Source organism: Peromyscus leucopus, chromosome 23 (genome assembly GCF_004664715.2).
Source record: "Peromyscus leucopus breed LL Stock chromosome 23, UCI_PerLeu_2.1, whole genome shotgun sequence".
In the NCBI taxonomy this organism is placed as follows: Eukaryota; Metazoa; Chordata; class Mammalia; order Rodentia; family Cricetidae; genus Peromyscus; species Peromyscus leucopus.
Genome location: NC_051082.1, coordinates 1,700,437 through 1,722,769, shown reverse-complemented (window position 1 = coordinate 1,722,769; position 22,333 = coordinate 1,700,437). Strand labels below are relative to the sequence as shown.

General features: G+C 47.6%; 1 protein-coding gene across 3 annotated transcripts in view; it reads right to left on the bottom strand.

The window, feature by feature from the left end:
• Positions 1-1,714: 1,714 nt before the first annotated feature.
• Positions 1,715-22,333, bottom strand: part of Pitpnb (phosphatidylinositol transfer protein beta) — a 51,680-nt gene continuing 31,061 nt past the window's right edge. For 2 of the 3 annotated variants that reach the window (XM_028859115.2, XM_037198596.1), the window contains exons 8-11: positions 20,694-20,771; positions 9,810-9,920; positions 7,377-7,499; positions 1,715-3,533 (exon numbers count right to left, since the gene is read on the bottom strand). In XM_028859115.2, the coding sequence (XP_028714948.1) occupies positions 3,483-3,533; positions 7,377-7,499; positions 9,810-9,920; positions 20,694-20,771 (363 nt within the window). In that variant the 3' untranslated portion in view covers positions 1,715-3,482. Of the gene's footprint in view, positions 3,534-4,525; positions 4,611-7,376; positions 7,500-9,809; positions 9,921-20,693; positions 20,772-22,333 lie in introns of all 3 variants that reach the window. The other variant, XM_028859116.2, reaches the window with a different exon arrangement.

The following is a 22,333-nucleotide window of genomic DNA, read 5'->3' as shown; positions in this document are numbered from 1 at the left end:
GCTTTTGAAGTGAGAGTGCACCAGGACAGATGCATGGGACGGCAGTGGGCGGGCGGGAAAGTGGCATCTGTAAAGGTTTTCTTTCGTTGTGCATCTACTGTCAGGTTGGCCTCTAGCATGACGAAACAGTCACTCAGGACATGGAGTTGCAAAGGCTGGCTTTCGGACGGCCAGAGGACCGTGGCGGGAATGGAGACATTCTTAATCCGGTCACATCTGAATTCATGATTTAACTCAGAAGAGAAGAATGCACGAGGTAGTCACTAAGGTTCCTTGTGTGAAATTTCAGTCTCTGAGAGGGGAAGCCTGTCAGAGTGCAGGAGGCTGGTTTTGTCGAACGAGGCTGCTCCGAACGCCTCTCCAGCAAAGAAGCCCCGCACCATGGCAACACCACACAGATGAATGGATGATCACCATAGGAAGGTTCAGGACATCCACCTTTCCCACTTTTCCGATGTAACCTGCTTGAGGGGATGTGAAGTCAACTGCACTTGCATACTGTTTTCATGCCAGGTAACATGCCCGGAGTGTATGGGCGGGTCTGCCCAAGGCAGCCCATAGACAAGACGGGCTGGGACTCGGTTTCCACTGCTCTCCTTCCTTCCCAGTAACACCAAGCCAGGCTCTAGAATCCTGCAACTCCACTGACCCTCTGAGATTCACCTCCTGTGAATCTTCCAGTGGCTCTACTGACCTAAGAGCAAGGTCAGCAAGTTCTCCACTGGATGGCTGGGGAGCTCCAGTGTGTCCTCAAGACAGAGGCTGCATACCTCTTGACCTCCTGAGACATGTCTGCAGGGACTGGGCTGGGACACCTGAAACACCATCAGGTTGAGGAGACAGGAGGTCTGAGCAGCCTTGGACACTCGAGGCGGCAGCATGGAAAGTGGACGGAACAGCAAAACGCAAGGCCAGGGAAAGGGCTGCCATCTGTCACAAGGGTGCAAAGTCTCACCCGCCTGGGCCTGGGCCCTCCAGGGCAGAGCATAAGACTGGGGAGTTCGCAGGGCTCCTGGGGTCACAGCGGCTGGGACCGCCTGCCTAGTGAATCTGTAACATCTCTTCTCCAACCCCCCTCCTGAGGGCATCACACCAACTTGTGCTGCACCTGTTCCTATCTGTCTGTCCCCCACACTGGACTGCACATCTGCACCTCACCCCCACCCCCCAGAACTCTGCTGAGCGCCAGGGGCCTGTGCACACACACTCAGGTGGATACATGCTGATGCTGTATCTGAACAGAACACCACGAGAGGAACCTCAAACACCCTGGAAACACGCTGCACACTAAGCTGCTCGGGCGGGCAGTCGGCCCTGTCTCAAAAACAGAGCACAGCAGAAACGACCAAGTTCTACAGGACGAGGTATCTAGGAGCCACGATCTCGAGACAGTCAAGGCCTAACAGCAAAGCCCGACAGAGCACTTAAAAACAAAGTTTTCTGTATTTTCTTTCCTTTAAAAATATTTTTTTTTACAAATTCTGAGGCTAACAGTACCCAGCTTCCAGTAAGGACAGGAAATCACCTCTGAAACCATGTGACAACCTGACCCGCAAAGGCCCATGTCAAGAACAAGCCACCTCACAGGGCCAGCAAAACACCAAGACCCTTTCTGTCTTCTTCTCAGAGTGGGGCCGCTGAAAAGCCAGAACCCAAGTGGCCTGCGCTGCCCCAAGCAAGTGGCACCAGGAAACAGCCATTCAAGCACACAAGCGCATTTTGTGATCAAATTTATTTTTGTTTCAATGTCACTTACTTTGTTTTACTGTAATTTACACAAGAGACTGCCAAGTCAACGGGGTATTTTACATTCACCACACATCCCCTCAATCTCCACAGTTGTTAGAAAAACATTAGAGTCCACACCAGGCTCTCACTTCCTCGTGTGCCCAAGCTCCCAATGAGACTGCAGATGTGCTTGAGTTAGTTTCACTGGGGGAGAGACTGGGTTCTCCAGTGCCTGGGGTTGGCGATGACCCTTCAGGTGACTGTTCCACTGATGTGACCAAGCCCATCTCCCAACAGTGCCCACAAAGTGAACAGAGAGGGCACACGGGACCCAGGGTCTGTTGCGGAGGATGACAGGGACTTGTTGCAATGTGGTGGGAAGCTCTGTCATCGCTCCCACGGGAACACAGGACATGGGAGGAGGGGCATGGAGGGCAAGACTGTCAGCAAAGGGGTTACTAATGGACTGACTGCAGGGGTGATGTGTTCTGGGGGTGGGGGGAGGAGGACTGTGGGGTAGTGTGTTAAGAAGACAGTGTGTGACCTGAAGGCTTCAACAGTATGATTCTGGTCAGGCTTCCAGGACTGACAAGGGAAAACGGCATCAGAGAGAAAAGTTGATAAAAAAAAAAAAAAAAAAAAAAAAAATCTTACCTATTATTCTTTAAAAAAAGAAGAGGAGGAGGAAGAGGAAGGGGGGGAGGGAGGAGGGGGAGGAAGAGGAAGCAGTGTGGGCAGCAATGCCGAGGACCTAGCTGGGCCTCAGGACGGTGACAGCCCTGTACCACACTCAAACTGTTCCTAGCTCCCCGTCAGCATTTCCCCCTGGCTTGGATTGCAACAGGAAAAGAGCTAAATGTCACTACTCTCCCACCCTATGAGCTCAGAGCAATACAGACGGTCTGCATAGTCTCCACACTGGAATTCCAGAAACCAAACTCCACAGAAGGCCTGCACTACCCGCAGGGTTACTTCCTTTACCGCCTAGTTTGCTTAGCCAGAGTCTGAATATTGTCTAGTGTTTATTATAAATCACAAACCGTCATCACTGTTTTTGCTAGATTTGATGTAGAAAAATACTTGAAATTCAAAATACAAAAATCCAATAAAAAGTGGCAATTTTAAAAAAGGATTTCCCCACCCTCGGGCACACTAGTAAAGAGCTTTTCTTTGACTCCTTACTCGTTGGGTATTGTTGGATTTGGCTGGAAGATAGTGGCCACCCAGAAATAAATAGTTATAAATACATCCAGAGCTGACTTTCTAGATCACTGGAGTATCTAAAAATTTGAAGAAATCGTTCTGTAGGAGTCTATTGCTGATGGGATGAAAATAAAAGTGTATGTGTGGTGACTCGAGAAAACAGAAACATAACCAAAGACTACACACACTGGTCCACACCTGGCATTCAGGAAGCACGCCAGCCAGCACCACATGGCACCACATGGCAGTCCATTTATCCATCAAGGGCATCACATTGATGATTATTAAAATCTGTTCCAGGTATATATATTGAAAATATTTTCTTTAGTATTTTTGCTGAAGATCGGTACAGTACTTTGGAGAAATTGTACTGATCCCTTCAATGTTTTGCATATACATATATACACTTGTGTGTATCTAGGCCTGTAGCCATATGTGTTTTTCATATAGCTGCAGACATACACACATACACACACAAACCTGTGTGTGTGTGTGTGTGCACACACACGCGTGCGTGAGCTTGAGTCATCACTGAGACACTGGTGGCGTCTTCACTCGTCACAGGCTGCACTTGTCCCCCTCACTTGGCCTTGACTCCGTAGCTGTAAAGTAAAGAAGCACACAGCAAGTTAGGCCCAGGCTCTCCTGAGATACTCAATATGGAAAAAATCAGATAGAAAATGTTCCCCAAACTACTGCACCCTAAAACTTTGTTTCTGTTTAAAGACTGGCCATGCTAAAGGCAAAACATTTTATTTCATCACAGAGAAAAGTAAATTCAAAGTAGGAACAAATCACAGAAAGTTAGTACTTAAAGTGGCAATAATTGAAAAAAACCAAACAAAACAAAAACCCGGTTTTTGTTTTGTTTTGAATGAAATATAAATAACTTTGGGGCAATCTCAGAAGTGCTACTCAATTCTTTTTGGCATAGCAGCTCCTTTTCATGACTGAACACCTCTCACTTAGTCCATGGCGGAAGGCAGCTCCGTTAAGCGAGCAGCCAGGAGGCTCAGTGCAGGTCTGGGCACAGGGCCTGCTCTGTCCTTACTCACATCTGCACACAGAGGAGGTTCTGCTGCTCTTGTTCTCTACGCCTGTGGGGTGGACGTGGACACTCTCTGTTCCATCTATGGAAATGTCGTATGGGCACATAGGCTTTGGTGGAAACACCACAGAAAAATGTTAGGCTTAAAAGGCAAACTACAGAGTAACCAGGGAGACTATGGCACACAGAACACATTTTACCTACAGTGAGCTACTGAAGTTGGCCTGATAGTGGGGCAGGAGGGATCCTGGAACCGCAAAAGGTTCTACCGAGAAACGGTTCCGCTAATCGGCTGGCTATCAAAAGGTCAACCAGCTTCCAGGACAGTGCCACTGACAGGGGGTGGAGACTGTGACATTCAACCTGGCCCACAGAGTGATCCACAAAACATACATGCTCACAGTTTCTACAACAGGCACCTCTTCAATTCTAAAAGTAGAATCCCGTCAACACAGGCAAGAAGAGCCTATGGCGGGCTCAGCAGTTAATTCCCCATCACCAAAGGCACAGGCTTTTAGACATTCTTTTACCCAGGTCTTCACTTACACAGTTTGAAAATGTCTCTGACCTACAGGGGACTCATCTAGGCATCAGCAGCCGACGTGCCTCGGACGGAACCCTTCTTACGCATCTAAATGTAAAATAAAATCATGAGCTGCTAAAATGATTCTATGTAGGGGTTAGTAAGCAAGTGGAGAAAAAAGATCTAGCAATGATTACATAGAGATTGTCTACTTCTCATGGATCCCCAGAAGAGATGTGGTTCTGAGGCTTTCAACTGGTCCTGGCTTCAACAAACTTGTGTGGGGTATTCCTTAAACAGCCTGGAAAGTTAACTAAGCATCTAAACCAAGGTCTCCAGTCTGGCAGTAAATTATCAGGGATACAACTGCAAGGAAATTGTCAATATGCTTTGAGAAAACGCTTCAGGGGAGGGGGGCGTGGTCCGTCTCTGGACCAGACAGGAAGCTGTGAAGGTGCTGCTGCTGTTTCTCAGTACTTCCAGGTTTAGTGAAAAGAGCAAGGATCAAAGGAAGAGACACACAGAGGAACAGCACACGGCAAAAGGAACCAGCAGAAGAGCAGGCATGTCTAACAGCTACAGACAAAAAACAAAACAAAACAAAACAAAAACACCTCAAAGGAGAAAACCAGAAACAGACAGAAAACAAACAATCCCTTCCCCCCAACCCCCCAGGGTCTGGCCAGTTCTCTTCCACCACCTGGCTAATCCTTACAGCCCTGTAGACTGCAGGTCACACACACATGCATGCATGTGCATGTCCTTTCTATGCCCAACTTAAGGTGCTAGGCATTTTCAAGTCTAAAAGAGATTTGATAAAAAGAAAGCCAATTCTTAAAAATCTGTGAATTAAGAACATTACAGTGTATGGGAGTCCTTGACTAGGCATGAGAAGAAATTCCTGCAGAACTGCAGTCTTCTTCACGGGGAAGGAGCTGCCTGCCTGGTGCTCCCAAACACAGGCCCCATGCTGCATGATTCTGAGGATTGGCACACCCCAACCGATGGAACTATGAGCGCACTACAGGCATAAAATACTGTGACCTCACAAGAAGAAGCTAGTATGAGGATGGTCAGCATGAATGCTGAGACCTGCCTAAAACACTTCCCAAGTATTCACAGATCAAACAGCCATCTACACCCTGAACCCAGGACAGAGCGCAGCCAGTTCACGGGGACCTCGTTCACTGAGCCCCGAGCTGCTATAGTGCTACTTCCAAATGGCTGGCAGAGCAGCTGCTGATCTTCCGGCCTACGCCACAGGTGGGAGCAAGGACTCTCATGGTGTGGTCAGGGATCTGCAGGCTGAGAACCCTGAAAGAACCAAGAGTGGGGAGCAGCAGACCTCTGCCCAAGGGGTCGGGATGCAGGGGCCCGAGTTCACCATCTGTCACCAGTGGTCAGTATTCCTCAACTGACCATTCAGCATAAATGCATAGCCAGGACAAGGGGTCTTTGCTGAGGATGGTTTTCCGCGCCCCCTCCAGGTTCTGGGAAACACTGGCTGGAAGCAGCTGTGCTACAGCTTGAGCAGCTGCTCCAGAGCTGACGGTAGGAGGAGTGAGTGTTTACCAGGAGGCAGGGCACGGCAGGGGAAGGGTCCATGCTGGGAGGGTGGTGCCAGGGCTGCTTTTGGAGGAGCACCTAACTACTGAGAAGAAGTGAGCACAGCGGGTGAGAGGTGCGGAGTAGCATGACCTGTGCTTGCCTGCTTAAACACCCATGGCCAGCCTCAGAACAAAGGGGAGAGGGAGACCCCGCCACTCCTGCGACTCCATCATTCCATCACCCTACTCCCAAGACCCAGAACTCAGAGCTTCAGTAGGAGAAAAACCAACCCCCTTATAATATTGTCTTTATGGGAAAGTACATTCCAAATTCAGTCAACCTAAAATAATCTGGAGCAAAATCCATTTATAAGGTGATGTTTGTCTATAGTTTACTTTAAATATAAGATAGGCTAAAACATTCTATTGCCCTATTAACAATATACAGCATACTTCTTTCTGAAGATTGGTATAAGGTAATTAGAAGCAGGCCTGCCCTGATCACCCCAAGTAACCAGCTGCAGACAATCCTTCACTACAGCAGAGACAGTACCCCTTCCCTGTCAAAGAGCCTGACTTCCTGCCACTCCCCATGACTACATGGGGCTCTAGCCTCACACAGGGCATCAGATACCACACTTGCAGGGCTTGCAGAACCAGGACCTCTGGCGGGACTCAGGGTGACTATGTGGAAGCCCTAAGGGGTCCTGGATATGCCTTGGATTTACTTCCCATTTGGAGAATGAACTACCAACTGCTGAAAAGCATGGTTCGGGGAAAACTCAAATCCAAATCCTTGTGGGAGGAAGCCAAAGAAGATGGCCTTGGAAGAGTGTAGACACCCACTGGCTATGGGCAGGAGCTAGGGCAAGTTTAGCCATGGAACTATCTATCCCCTGACCCCTTGCCAAGGACCACTGGAATCTGCCTAGAGCTTTCCAAGGAAGAAGAGCTCACTGCTAGTTAGGATTGGGGAGATGGCATCGCTGGACTCGGAGGACTCACAAGCCTCACCTTGCCTATGGAGGGAACTGAGCTGACTGCTGAGCAGGCTGAGCCAAAGGCATCCTGATCAAAAGAACAAGACAGGTACCGTCGCAGAGATGCCTGAGACATTATTTACAAGGAACACATTGTAGGTTAAGAAAGCTCTAGCCCACCTTCAGGAGGCTGAAGGGCATTAGTGTCCAAAAAGTTCCATTTTGATGAAACTACACATGGTAAGTTAGAAATGGCTTCCAGCAACACTCCCCCCAACTCCAAGTCTATACTTGCTAAGCATGTAACGTTTAGAGAAGGGAAACAGAACTGCTACAGCAAGCCTTACTGTTTCTAGTTCTTTCTGAGTCTCATCTTCCATTCTCCTAATGTCTTCCATCGTCAGGTCAATCCACTTGTCAATCCAACAAAAGAGCTGGCGATGTAGGTTTGTGAATATCCGTTTTTCTTGCTTTTAAAACAAAGTGGGGAAAACATATAATTAGTGACACATTAACTTTACATGTCCCAAGCAGCACATAAAATGAACTTGTACTTAGTTTGAAAAGACCACTTTATACAATAGCAGAAACTAGGCCAAGTGTGGGGGCACATGCCTTTAATCCCAGCACTCAGGCAGATCTCGAGAGTTCAAGGCCAGCTTGGTCTACATAATGAGTTCCAGAACAGCCAGGGCTGTGCAGAGACTGTGTGAATTCTTCACATTAATTCTACCCTATCATAATTTTATACAGGAGGAAACTAAATTCCCTGTGAAGGGCGGCTCAGCAGGCAATGGTGCTCGCCTCCAAGCCTAAGGACTTCAGTTCAGTGTCTGGATTCAAACGGTGGGAGGAGAGAACCAACCCCACAAACCGTCCTCTGACCTCCGCACCCATGCAGATGATACACACAACCATACACAACAAACACACACACACACACATAATTCAAACCTTATTTCCAAAGCTCCCCGAGAAATGGGAAAGAATCTCCACTGGCACAAGGATGAATGGCCTGGTGGAAGCCGAGAGCACGTGCGGCATGCCTAACTGAATCCCACATGTTCCTGCTGGGCCCCACACTGACACCTGTTCTCAATGCCCAGGATCAAAGGTCAACTGGGTTCTTCTACAGTGAGAGTAGACTCAGTCTTCACTGTGCATCATAGGGCACCCTGCACTGGAGGAAAGCCCCAGTGCTCAGAGACACAATGATGAAAGCACTGGGTGTTCTGCATCATTACTGCCCATGTGCATGTACAGACACAAACACGTATATGAAAACCATGTATAGAGATACCGGCTTTAAATACCCAAATATTTAAGTTGTATTCAACTTTCCCAAGAGAGCAAAGTACAACAACTGACACTTGGGAACAATTCTCCCATGAACAGAAAACTGCATGTTTACACATGCAACTTCCTTTATTGAAACTGGACTGTCGACCTATTTACTACAATGTCAAGGGGAGAAGGCCAGCACCTACAGTGTGCTCAAGGGCTGGCTGTGAATAGGCTAAGAACCACAGTGAGAATCCAGTGCATAACAGGGACGTCTCTTATTCCCTAGATTTCCTCTGTGTATGCATGCACGTCTGTGCACCTCATGCTTGCAGTTCCTGTGGAGGCTACGAAGTGGTGTGGATCCCCCCGTAACGTGTGTTACAGATGGCTGTGAGCCATCATGTGGGTGCTGGGAATCAAACCCAGGTCCTCTGGAAAAGCAGCCAGTGCTCTTCACCGAGATGTCTCTCCAGCCCCTAACGACATCTTTATATGATGATGATGGGGTGGGAGGGATCCTATAGGAAGAGTAAACATAGGGTATTCCCACATCTTCCTGTGTACTTATTTATTTTTTGGTTTTTCGAGACAGGGTTTCTCTGTGTATTTTAGTGCCCGTCCTGGATCTTGCTCTGTAGCCCAGGCTGGCCTTGAACTCACAGAGATCCGCCTGCCTCTGCCTCCCGAGTGCTGGGATTAAAGGCGTGCGCTACCACTGCCTGGCCTTCCTGTGTATTTATAACCTGGTATTTTGTTGTTCTGTGTGGTGTTTGGGCAACGCTTTGCATAAATGTGTTTACACCACTGTGATACCCCTTCTCTATCTAACTGCTCATGTTATCTCCATTTTTTAAAAAGGAATTGGGTAGGGATCCTCAGATCATGTCATCATTTCAGGGTCTATCTACTCTTGGCAAGACCTCTACAGAAGACACTCCAGACAAGACTGCCAGAGAAGTGGCCAGGAAACCAGGTGTCTTCACGGACAGGCTGGTTATGGGAGAGGCTTTGTGCTCGAGTGCAGAAAAACCACTGGAAAAACCTGTGGAAAGCGAGGAAATCACACTGAACACATAAAGCACTGCATTTCTTCTAAGGAAGTCCCTTAAGGGCGGGAGTGTTGGCTCAGTGAGGGTAAGACCTGGTAGCTCCTCCAGAGGACCCAGGTTTGGTTTCCAACACCCACACGATGGCTCTCAACTGTTTGCAACTACAGTTCCAGGGTATCTGATGCCCTCTCCTGGCTTCCAAAGGCACCGCATGCATGTGATGCACAGATATACACGCAGACAAAACATCCATACACAAAAGGTAAAACCTTAAAAAAGAAAACAAAGGGAAAAAGAAAAAAGAAAAAGATCTCTTAAAATCTCACTACTAGACAGACAGACACATGGGGACAGTAACTTTCATGTCATAAAGGGGAAAACGCTGGTCACGGAGACCATTTCCCCACAGCCCCTTCTCTCAGCTCCCCACACTGTGAGCAGATTTACCTTCTGGATGAAGTTCTCGACTTTGCTCTGCAGCCCCCACCACTTGAACTTGATGGTCACCAGCTTATAGGCACACATCTTAGGACAGTCAGGGGTGCTCGCCAGCTCCTTCTAGGTGAGAAGATTAGAACAACTGTGAGCTTGGTATTTAGGTTTTGGTTGACTGACTGCTATATAACAACATCACAGACACACAAGGAAACCAGTCTCACGTTTGGAATCATTTGGACAGAAGAGCAGCATTCCTCTCCCGCCACACACTGAGCCACCTCCCAGCGGTGAGGTCTTATAGAGGAGTTTGTTAGCTGGTGTGTCACTGTAGATTTTTTGGTTTGGGTTTTTCTGTGTGGCACTGGCTGTTCTGGAACTCACTCTGTAGACCAGGTTGGCTTTGAACTCAGAAATCTGCCTGGCTCTGCTTCCTGAGTATGTGCTGGGATTAACAGCATATGACACCACCACCCAGCTTCACTGGAGTTCCTACCTATGGTGAGGTTCTTATCAAGAGCGAGCCTTAAACAAGGTCAAGTTCTCCTATCTCCCACCACGGAATTTTACCATTTTCTGTATTTTCAAAAATTTCCAAGTGGAGCAGAAGAGTTCGTGACAGCAGAAGGCCAGAGCCAGCAACGCAAACACACATTACTAACAGCACGGCCTGTGCATGCAGCTTCAAACTGCACAGAGATCCATACACTGGTATTCGAGGGACGTAGATGGGAAATCAAGTCTTGCTCGGATAGATGGGGGATACTGCCAGGAACTGTCCTCTGAGCCATGTGACTGCCACCTTGGGGACTTCTGCTGTAGACCTCTTGCAAAAGAATTACCCCCCAGCTGGGACACACAGACGGATGGACGGACACACACACACACACACACACACACACACACACACACACACACACACACACACACGGAGGGTTGGGGTGGTGAGACATTCACCTGTGTATCTAGCCGCTAGATACCACCTATTGTATGCAACTCTGCTTTAACGACACATGGTGTGTGTGTGTGTGTGTGTGTGTGTGTGTGTGTGTAAATAAACTGGGAACCTCACTCTGAAAGCTAGCTTCAGCAATTATTAAGTGGAAACCATTTATACATCACACTGTGTTAGGTGCTGTCAGGGGCACACAAAACTGACTCAGAGAATGTGTATGTATTTTATACTTGATGTATATGATGCTCTGCTTGCATGTATCCCTGCACACCAGAAGAGGGCACCAGATCTTATTACAGATGGCTGTGAGCCACCATGTGGTTGCTGGGAATTGAACTCAGGACCTCTGGAAAAACAGCCAATGCTCTTAACGGCTCAGCCATCTCTCCCAGCTCTCCCAAACATCTATTTTCAATAATAAAACAATGCTGTTGCCCTTGGTGGGAACTGTTCATCCACAAAAACTCTATAGCACACACAGATCTTTTCAGACATGGGGGTCACAAGTTATGTCAAGTCAGGTCTGGCCACCATCTTCAATAAGCCAATAAAAAGAGTCGATTTCATGGTGAGAAGCAGAAAAAGGAGGGCTACTCAATGTGGCCACCAGGGAAGGGGGACAAAGATGTGCAGCAGAGCCCTCAAGTGTGACTTTGGGTCCTAGAGTGAAAACAAAGTTTAAACAGAGAGCCAAGGCTATGCACGTGAGACCTGTCAAGGTGCGGTCCTCCCGCCATGACCTGTGGTCATCTCCAGTCTCATCCTAGAAGGTGGTGACAACTCTTAGAGCTGCATGGAATCTCTCTCTGGGGACAAGTTCCCCCTGACAGGCACTTTCTCCTTCTCCTAGCATGAGATTCCTGGGGAAATCCCCACGGCTGAGTCCACTGTTTCAATAATCTCAAGTGACAGAGACAGATACAAGCGTCTCTCTAGAACATCTTCATTTCTACCAGGCCAGTTAAACTGACACGGGCCTCCCTCCCTGTGACTGCAAGCCTGGCTCTAAGCTGGACACCTGGTGTGGATGAGGTCAGCCAGCTTCTACTGGACACCCTGTCTCTGATGTCCTACGGAAAGGATGGTAAGGTGAGCCTTCCACGGACCATCTCTTCAATAAGCAATGAGCCCATGCTGGGGCCTCTAACCCAGTGAGTGCTGCTGAGTGTGAGAGGATGGTTCAAGGGTCAGGCAGGTCTAGCTGGCACCAGGTCAATCCAGCTGTGCTTCCCTTCCCTGGCCTCATTCCTCAGATCACTCCATGTTCCACTGAGGTGAACCAGGGCTGAGCAAGCTTAGCTCCAAGGCAGCAGACGGTAAACCAAGCATGCCCTTAACATCCAATGGCTCGTGAAGCTTCCTATACCTACACATGCCCCTGTCCACACACCCAGACTAAAGATTTTCTATAGCTCAGCCCCCGAAACCCTGAACACTGATAGCCCTAAGCACTTTTCAGCTTGGACAAGTTCTGGTAACCCCAAGCTACAAACAGCTTCATTGGAACTTAAGCTGCACACCTTATCCTCCACAAAACCTCACCCCATTAGAACAACAGCCCTTCAGAATTCTCCCACAATTTATAACCGCATGGGGGAAACCCAGTTCTAATCAGAAGAGTGAACTAAATGCAACCCAGGCGCCCCCCACAGGCCGGATCCAGGCACACAGCACACACCGACTCCACAATCAACCAGGCTGTTTCCCACATGCTTCCTAGGGATGCTGGCAAGCTACGTAGAGCCAATTAACACAGCAATTTACAGAGCCTGCACTGGGCCATAAAAATTATTTAAAAAAATAAATGGAACAAAAAAAAATCTTAGTTCTTGAAGCTATCTTCCCATGCCTCAGATGTGTATTTATTTTCAATCTTCTCACTTCCCATCCAATTTACAAGTAGTTATTAAAAACAAAATAAAAAAGCCCACCCTATGAGGGAAGAACATGCAAGCCCACTCAAATCTGCTCCAGTAGACAAAGGCCTGCCGCCTCGACTTCCTGCCTCAGTCTTCCTGTAGACGTCGACCTCTCACTAAGTGACCAGGAAGCAATGAGAAGGTAGAGTCACAGGCAACAACACATGAGCTACACGGTTTCCTTCAGCAATTAACATACTGATGGTATTTTAAGTGTCGTTCCTGTTTAAAAACGACCGATAGGGAGTCATCCTTTAATCCAGGCCTTAAGCTAGTGATTAAGAACAGGGCTTTACAGGCAGTGGTGGCGCACGCCTTTAATGCCAACACTTAGGAGGCAGAGGCAGGCGGATCTGAGTTCGAGGCCAGCCTGGTCTACAGAGCGAGTTCCAGAACAGGCAGGGCTACCCAGAGAAACCCTGTCTTGAAAACCAAAGGAATGGGGTTTTAAACATCTCCACACCACTGTTCTGGGGAACAGTCTGACATGGTGGATGAGAAGCTATTAACATCTTACCATTTCCCTGTTATCAGAGAAACAAATACAAATGTGCTAACTTATTCAGAACAGACCCACTCATAGTCAAGACCCTCCGCGTGCACAGTACACGTTTTAGGTCTCCTAACAACAGCTACTGTGCGCACAGCCACTAAGGACCGCCACTGAGGCCAGGCTGGTCTTGAACTCAACAGCAGTCCTGCCTCTTGCACTGTAGCTGTGGGAAGAGACACCTTCCAAAGATCAACTACTATGGGAGAAAGGGAAAACCAGTGGCAACATGCATATGAGCAGCGACAGACACCTGTAGACGGATCAGGACACACGCCAAATAGTTAAATGAATGGCAGAAATGCAGCTCGTAACAACCAAGTCTTATTTCCTTTTAGGTACAACACTTTATTTTCAAAACTCACATGATTTTATCGCTGGGAAGTGGTAACCTTATTATTTAAAAACAAAACCTGAGTCTTAAAATACTGTGGCTCTCAGTCACATATTTTAAGACAAAGGCTTCCTTTGCCTTAACTTTTATGGGCACTATTTCAAATTGTCCTCTTTTCTCTGCCTATGACAATCTAAATGTTTTGGGGCTCCCCCACCCCCTTTTGATATTTAATACATCAAAGCGAAACAGACTGAGGTGAAAGTTCAGTAGGGCATAAACTTTTTGAGATTTTACTTACTTATTTGTAAGTACGAGTGTCTACACTAACCAAAGAGGAAGCACTGGATCCCCTGGGACTAGAGTTTCACATAGTTGTGAGACTCCACGTCGGTGCTGAGAATTAAACCTGTGTCCTCGGGAAGATCCAGACGCCAGTGCTCTTAACCACTGAGCTGTCTCTCCAGGCCTTCAGTCGGGGCCTTTAACAGATAATGTGGGCCCAGCCCACGTTTAATTGTTCCTAAGAGTAAACAATGCAAAGTAAAGCACAAGCATTGGCGGGGCTACCAGGCCGTCCTGTAAACAGATGTGTAACTGGGGATGGCTTAGCAGGTAAAGGCACCTGCTGCCAAGCCTGACTACCTGAGTTCCACTTCAACCTCTCGGTGCCAAGTGACAGGAGAGAATCAATTCCTGCAAGCTTTCCTCTGCTCCTGACACATGCTGTGGCAGGCAAACACATGTGCATTCAAGTGCCTGCTCATGTACACAGCCGCACACAAGTAAATGTAACAAAAAATTTTCAATTTTTTAAATTTTATGTGCATGAGTGTTGTGTCTGCATGTATGTATAGGTACCACATGTATACCTGGTGCTTGCAGAGGTCAGAAGAGGGCATCAAATCCCCTGGAACTGGGGAATTGGTCATGAGCCAACATGTGGATACTGGGAACTAAACCCAGGCCCTCTGCAAAAACTAATGCTCTTAACTGATAAGCCATCTCTTCAGCCCCTAATTAAAAAAAAAATTAGAAAACAATTTTCGAAGATGTGAAAATTCCCACTGTGACAGAAAGAAACTCTAACTTGTACAGGTCCCTAGCTCAGCTGCTATAGGCCACAGCTTCCTGGTTCTTTACAAACAATATGAATGTGTCTGAATTCTTTCCTCTTTATTGCTTTAAAAACAACTGCCTCTCAAAACAAAAAAAGGAGGGTGTGAATCAAGTGAAGGTCTTCCATACATTGCTCCAATCCAGATCAAACTGAAGATTTTTCATTACCTGCATCAAAGCAGCTAAGGATAATTCTGCTAGTTCACAATACCATTATTCTGCCAGTAAGCGAGTTCTATATAGACTAAAATTTTAAAAAGCGTATTTTTTTTATAGAGGAGGAACATTGGTTGGCTAACAAAAGAGTAACCAGAAGTTCTGTAAGATGAGAGTCCTGAGTTAACAAAAGAACCCCACATTATGTTTTTCCCCACATAATTTAAATTTCATCCATAATATAGCATCCACTAGTTAGCTGCAAAATGTTTTTAAAATTGCATTTAAATAGTTTGTATGGTCACAGAATTCCTTACATTTCATGTTACTAACTATAAATGAAGCTTCCCAAGTCAAATCATGTTTTCAATTTAAGAGCACATATTAGGTTACTTGGAGGCATGTGGCCGAGGCCTTCAGGGAAGCAGCAGACATGGCAACCACACATCATGACTGAATGACTTGCAGCATGTGGAGCTGCGTGGTAAGCAATCAGCCAACATTAGCCTCAAGAACAAATTTCTTGAATCTGTGACAAACAAACATACACAAGCGTCAGAGAGTGAAAGAGCACTGAGGCATTCTCCTGACCTGGTCCTCTCAGCCTCACTAGCTTCACAGGCTCGTCCTGTGGAGGAGTGTGGGTGGGGGCAGTGCCTCTGAGTGGAGTCAGCGCTCTGCAGCAGCAGCAGAGCAGTCCCTGGTGCGGCTCACACTCCCCCAGCGTTTTAGTTTTTCAGTGGTAGGCAATCAGAATGCTCAGTTTTGGCGGCCGAATTCGTAGTGTTAAGTTTCCAACCGAAATCTCACTAAGAAAGTTAAAAATAAATGTGCTGTGAGGGCTGCCAGTGTGTGCACCAGCAAATGTCAACACAGGATCACAAAACACATGCCACGCATGTGCACCACAATCTCAGGCAAAGCCTCATTCTCCAACATATACTGTCTTCTCTTCTCTGGACAGCGTTTACTGTGAGTCTTCTAGACAAGCCCGGGCTGGACATGGTGTTTGTCTACATGTTAAGACCCTATTTCACGGATTTCTTTTATGACAGTTAACTGACTGTACTAAGCACCACGGAGGGCACATCTGTGACAGACACTACCACACACTTTGGTAGTTTCACACAAGACAGGAGGTGGAGCACCAGAGGGGCACCCACATGCCTCTGGTGGGGTGGGGGCTCCCGGTGGGAGACTCTTAACTTCATAAACGTCCCAAAGGGTGAACTACTCATAGGTAATTTCATAAAAATAGGGAAAATAAACAGGAAGGCCCTTGCTCATGAAGGGATCAACAGAGTCCATCCTCCCTTATAATCATGTGACACAGTTCATACCCTTACTCATCATGATGGAAGTTAGTTACCTTGTGCAAGTTCGGCTGCAGGTCCCACCCCACTGGACTCAAGAAGAGCCTGGCCTGAGCCTGCTCTGCCGAGTTCCTCTCCACACCAGGCAGCATACATTCCAGAGGCCTGAGTCCTGCAGGTCTGCCTAGAGGCAGAGGCATTGCGCAGCCAAACCAAGTCAACGGCCAGCAAGCAGCTCAGGACACCCAGACTTTTGAAAACATGGGCCTGCTCATTTGGGAGAAGTTCTACATGTATAAGCACTAAATGCATTTTTTAAAAACTTCAGGCTAAAAGCGAAGTCACCAAACTGTGTAATCTCTGAAAACCTGTCATGTCCGTAGACCGCTTTATTGCATAGAATCCAAAATGTGGGCTAACAAGAAACCAGTTTTGAGTTCTGCACATTCCAGTTAGGGGTTTCAAACAGGAGACCTCAGGGAAGAAGCATGCTTTTAGCTGCTCTGGGCCTCAGGCATGTCAAGGTCAGGATCTGAGAGCACAGCAGGTAGCATCTTCCTTTAGGAGAGCCATGAAAAGGACCTGGTCATGAGCCACAGGAGGAAGCTCTAGGTCCCTTTCCCACTAGTCTCCACCTGGAAGGAGACTTTCAGAGAACACTTCCACTGTTCCCATCCCTGGCACAAAATCTTACATTTCATCTAGCAGCCAAGGCTGTTGTCACATTTCACACATGTGGAGTAGAAAGAGAAAGCAATCATGAGGACAGGGAGGAGACAAACTGGCGCCTCTACCTACAACTGGCAGCACCTCCTCTATCCTGAGGATTCAGATGGCCATGAGGGCTATTCTAGAGTGTGATTGAGTCTGAAAGGCCAAGTTCCAACTGCCCGCACTCTGAGGAAGAACACACTTGCACACATCAAACCACCGTCATTTCTGGGCCAACTCCTTTACCTGACCCGATTACCACACGCTCCGATGACGGAGCACTGCAAAGGCAGGTATTAATGATCTCCGAGCTATTAACGATCATCCATATGTAGATACAGAAGCTTTACTCTTCAGGAGTGTCTGGCTTAAATGAAGAAAGAGATGAGGACTTTCACTGGGTTAGAATGACACCATAGTCTTCAATCTGACACTCCCTGGATCACAAGCAGAGGACACACATGTAAAATACTACTGGAAGCCTTAAGAGAGGTGGCTGTGGCAGTGCCACAGACACATACCGCCCCCCCAGATAGAAACCGAAACCTACACATACATAAGCATGCGTGTGCATGCACACTGTGCCACAGAGAAGTAAGATGTTCGTCAGCAGTTCTGCCTTGAAGCAAAATTCTTAATCAGGTTATAAATTGCTCTATTAGCATGCACAAAGTCACTTCATGTTGAACTCTAAGTAACAGTATAATTCATGTGCTCAGATCTTTTAATTTCCTTCTTCAGAGGGAAAACGAGCACACAAGTAAGGCTTGTGTCTCTAGGGCTGTGGTGCATTCCTGGTTTTGTGTGTTTGTTTAAGTAAAAATATGTAGCATACCATAAGGGAAAAAATAAAAGCCTGTGCTCATGACAAGCTTAGGAAATGAGGATCTTTTGGGCAGCAACACCACCGACTTGGGGAAGACCCTCTGATGGCTGACCCCCACCAAACACTCATTAAACACTGTAGGACTGGTGACCCAGGACAAATGAATCCTAGCTACTAGTGTGCAGGGCTGCTTGGTACTAGAGGAGAACTCTGTGGTGTAAGCAGTGCGACACACCTACACCCACACACACACTCGAGAGGGGAGGCTCAATAACTTGACCTTCTGACACGACTTCCTGTGCCCAGCACTTACTCACGTCATTTAATCCTCCCAACAACTTTTGAGGTTGGTGCTAACAATCACATTTTAGAGGTATGGAAACTTGAGGCTCAAGGCTTACGCCATCTAAACGCTAACCCATGTACCTCACAGAATCTGAACGGGTCTCCTCTTCTACCTCTATCCTGGAAACGCCCTGACCTCTGTGCAGAACTGTCTCAGCAGAGTTTCACCGTCACGATGCAACACAACCAACGAGGCTGAAGAAAGTCTGCCCATCACCCCCGTCAACAGCACTGGACCCAGGCCTGAGACCCGGCAGGCACTGCCGTCTCTCCTACAACTCTTCTCCGGGTTTCTCTGGCCACATTTCTCACTTATAAACAAAGCACCTGTGTCTGCACCACAGTGAAATTTGGAGAGTTAAATGTGACCTTTTATAGTCCCCGGGACCACAAGGAACCCTCCCCCCTCAGCTGAAAAGCAGTAAATACAACAGGAAGTATCCCTGCATCAAGTAAAGGAAGCATCAAGGCAATCACTGGGGTCTGACACCCTGAGCAACTAAAGACACACAAGCACACAAACAAACCAACAGACCCTTAGGTTTTCACTTAGCCTTGGACACATTTTGGAATGTGGATCGGTAAGCAACAGCCTGCTGCTGAAGCAGCAGGTGGATGATGCAAGGAGGTTTCATTCGGAGAGACTACCTCTCAGCCTGCACGGTACAGCAGAGGCCACAGCAGATGTCTTGTCATGCCCACACACACTTCTGTCCTCAGCCTGCCACCAACACCAATAGGTGGAGTAAGGACACATGCCCGCTGATCAAGTCCATAGGTGCGCATTCCCATGTGTGCTCAGTTGTTGTCACGAATGTGACCTTCATGTCCTTGCACATCAGTTAATGGTGGTTTGGCTTGTTTTCTTCATTACCCCATTATTCCTAGGTCATGGCAGCTCAGTTAGCAGCTGCTGGCTTTTTAAGAATCCCTGCGTCTACCACCGTGTGGATCGTGAACAAGTGATCAACAAGCAAGTGGATTGGAGTAGCTTTCTGCATGGGCAATATGAAGTCACTGTTGGACTTCTTTGCTAGGCACAGCCCCCATGGCTCATGCCTGTCATCTTAGCATTGTGAGGCTGAGGAGGAGAACCACTAGGTGTTCAAGGACTGCACGGGCTGTGTGGTGACCCCCAGGTAGCATGGGCCCCACCATGAACCCTGTCCCCAAACAAACTTGAGCTACTCCAGAATTTTAAATAAGTCACCAACCAGAGCGAAAGGACCATGGGTAAACACACATCACAGCAGCAAAGCAAGAACAAGCAATGTTAGTAACACACATTATAATTTCCAAAGAAGCAGAAAAGCCAAGCAAAAGTAAAAACATCAAGTAACTCTGTAGCAGGCCGGAAAACCATGAGTTCCTTCCCATGGGGGAAGCTCTGCATTCAAGCAGAACAGGCCCGTCAGGCAACAGGTGTGTGAAATCTACATCCAAACACCGGTAACTGGGTGAAAGAACTCAGTGTTTTGTCACAAGCCTTCTGTTTCTTCGTCCTCTGTAAAAGCACTGTGAGCCAGTCAGCCCCAGAGAGGGCAGTGCCACCTCAGCAGGGACACACCCTGGAGAGCCACCAGCCGGACCTGTGGGTGTCTCGAGGATGTAGCTACAAACCTGGAAAACCCTCAGAGTAGATTCAGACAATGCTCATGCGACATTTACCGCTTCCTGAGTGTTAATCTCTAGTTATGGTAATTAGGTTGGAAGAGTTTTGAACTCTACCCTGGAAACAAATGTGAAAATAAGACAAATTATGATCCTTTCTTGCCTTTCTAAGACAGGGTCTCACTGTGTAGTCTTGACTGTCCTGGAACTTGACATAGACCAGGCTGGTCTTGAACTCACAAGAGATCTGCCTGCCTCTGCTTGAGTCCTGGGATTAAAGCCGTGAACCACCACACTTTTCAATGACTCATTTTACATAAAACAAGTCAGATCCCTCCTTTTAGTTGATGTGCAACAGTTTACAACAGAGTTTTAACAGCAGTTTAACAGGGCTGACCAGTGATCCTCTACAGCCAGCTCTGCACTGTTCCCTGAAGTTGTAACCAGCCTGTTAGAGCTTGGCTGCCAAGAAAATCCTGCTCAGGTCAGGTTTGAGTTTTTAATGTGCCTCCTGGTCTGTCAAACTAATCAGAATTACCGGGATTGCTTAAGGGATTCACTTCGTGTAGCACGTTATACCACACGACTATGTTGGAACTGCTTTTCCTACTCCATGAATGGAGTGAAGAAGGTGTGCTCTACCTGCATACAAATACTCGCCATGAAGACTGCTCTGATGTCCTGCTCTCCAGAACCGTAACTACCACAGAGGTCAGGAGACCCTGGGTGGAGCGAACTTGTTAGAGCTGATGCCGACTAGACCCCATTACAAACCCTCCTTTAACATGATTTCTGTACTGTCCAGAGTCAGAAGACGCCACAGTCCCCAAAAGCAAACCATTCACCTCTCAGGTTCCTCGGCACAGCACGGCTCTGTTCTGTTTGCTAATGCGGCACACACAGGCCAGCTGCAAGTGTTCTAAGTCCTCCCTGCAAATAAAACCCTCTGTGCAATTCTTATTTTTCATTTAAACACTACCGCCTCTGGTGAGACTCGGGACCTGTCAGCTGTCATGTTGCCAAGACTCCACTTGTCAGCAAGGTCGGCAGCCAATACCTTCCAGTTAGGTCCCAGGGGGCCTCTCTTGGTCTTGACTGACTGGAATAATGCAGGGTCTTCATCGGCTTTGTAGTCCTGTAAAGCAGAACAGAGTCGGAGGTTAAGAAGAAAACCAGAAGCCATCCTTGAACCTTGCCAGACGGCTTTCTGCAGCGAGACCCTGTGCTTTGACACACGGGGGTGCCGTCCCCACACAGCACCTGCAGCTCGCACCCCATTACTTTTTACACTTTTATCTCAACTATGTAATTAGGAGTGTTGAGTGATAGCAGCCCACCAAGACTAGCTGCTGGGCTGTTAAGTGTCTCATGGTTTTAGCCGACAATCATGCAGACATGCTGAAGAACTCAAGCATGCCCACCTCACTGTCTACAACGCCTGCCCGTGGTGACACTGGGCTGCTTCTGCTACTGTGAGCCACCACTGCACTGGAAAGAGACCAGATGCCCTGCTCCTGGGCTTCCCTCCTCCCTTCCCAGCTGGATCTGTGTCCTCTAAGTCCCTCACTGTCATGAGAGGCAGGGATGGGTGACTGAGGATCTTCAGTGAGAGCAAGCCACAGATGACCCCAAAATCTACGATTCATGCACGTAAGCTGTTTCCCTCAGTACATCCTGCCTGACAGACTGTACTTGTCCAAAGTGCCTGTCCCTCTCCCCTCCTCCCTCCATCCTCTCTCAACAGAAGTGAAGTTATTTTTGGAGTATGCACAAATGACGGGAACTTCACTAGTTGTCACGATATAGGCCCAGGGTCAGTCTAAAGCCTGGAGACCGCGCTCCTTCCAGGCCGGCTTCTGGGGCCCCAAGGTGCCTCACAGCATTGGTGAAGGGCACAAACACTGCAGCAAGCACTCAGACAAGGCCCAGGGGAAACTCTGGCTAGAAACCGCAGTCTCTGAGTTAAGAGCCATTCAAACAGAGCATGCACAGAGCACACTCCAAAGTACAATACAAACTTTCCCAAAGCAAAGAAAGCACACTGGCAAGTGGCCATTGAGAAGTGACCAGTTAGCAAATGCATACATCATGCTAATAAGTCCTAGGCAGGGTTATAAATAAACCATGTGAAAAAGAAAAAGAGTGAGGATCAGGAAAGAAACTAAACTTTTAAGAAGCATGCTTGGGTAAACATGACTGTGGACAGGAAGGCCATCTCAACATGGTTTCAGAAACTAGAGAAAGGGCTGAAATTACTAAACACGTGAACCTGTCTCAACGATTTGAAATAGTTAACGTGGTATGGCCAGGACATGAGGCCAGTCGGCACTACTCAGGAAGGACGCACAGGGATGAGCTGCCCTGGGGGGGCAGGACTCCAGAACCAGAGTCACTTCATCTGTCTGGGCACAACAGCACTGACTTCAATCTCTGCCAGCCAGGATGAATCTGTAAATTCCAACCCACACCTGCATCATAAAAACGGGCATGCTTTCTCAGACCCAGGAAAGAAGCAACTGAACAGGTGATCCCAAAACTTGCATTCACAGAAGTAAGCTACCTAAACAACTCATATCTATACGTCTCCAGACCATTCTCTTCTCGAACAGAGGCTCAAAATTAAAGCCCACCTTTGCCCCAAATTAAAAAGCAACATTATATCAAACAACCATGCCCAGCACCATTCCCTCCATCAAA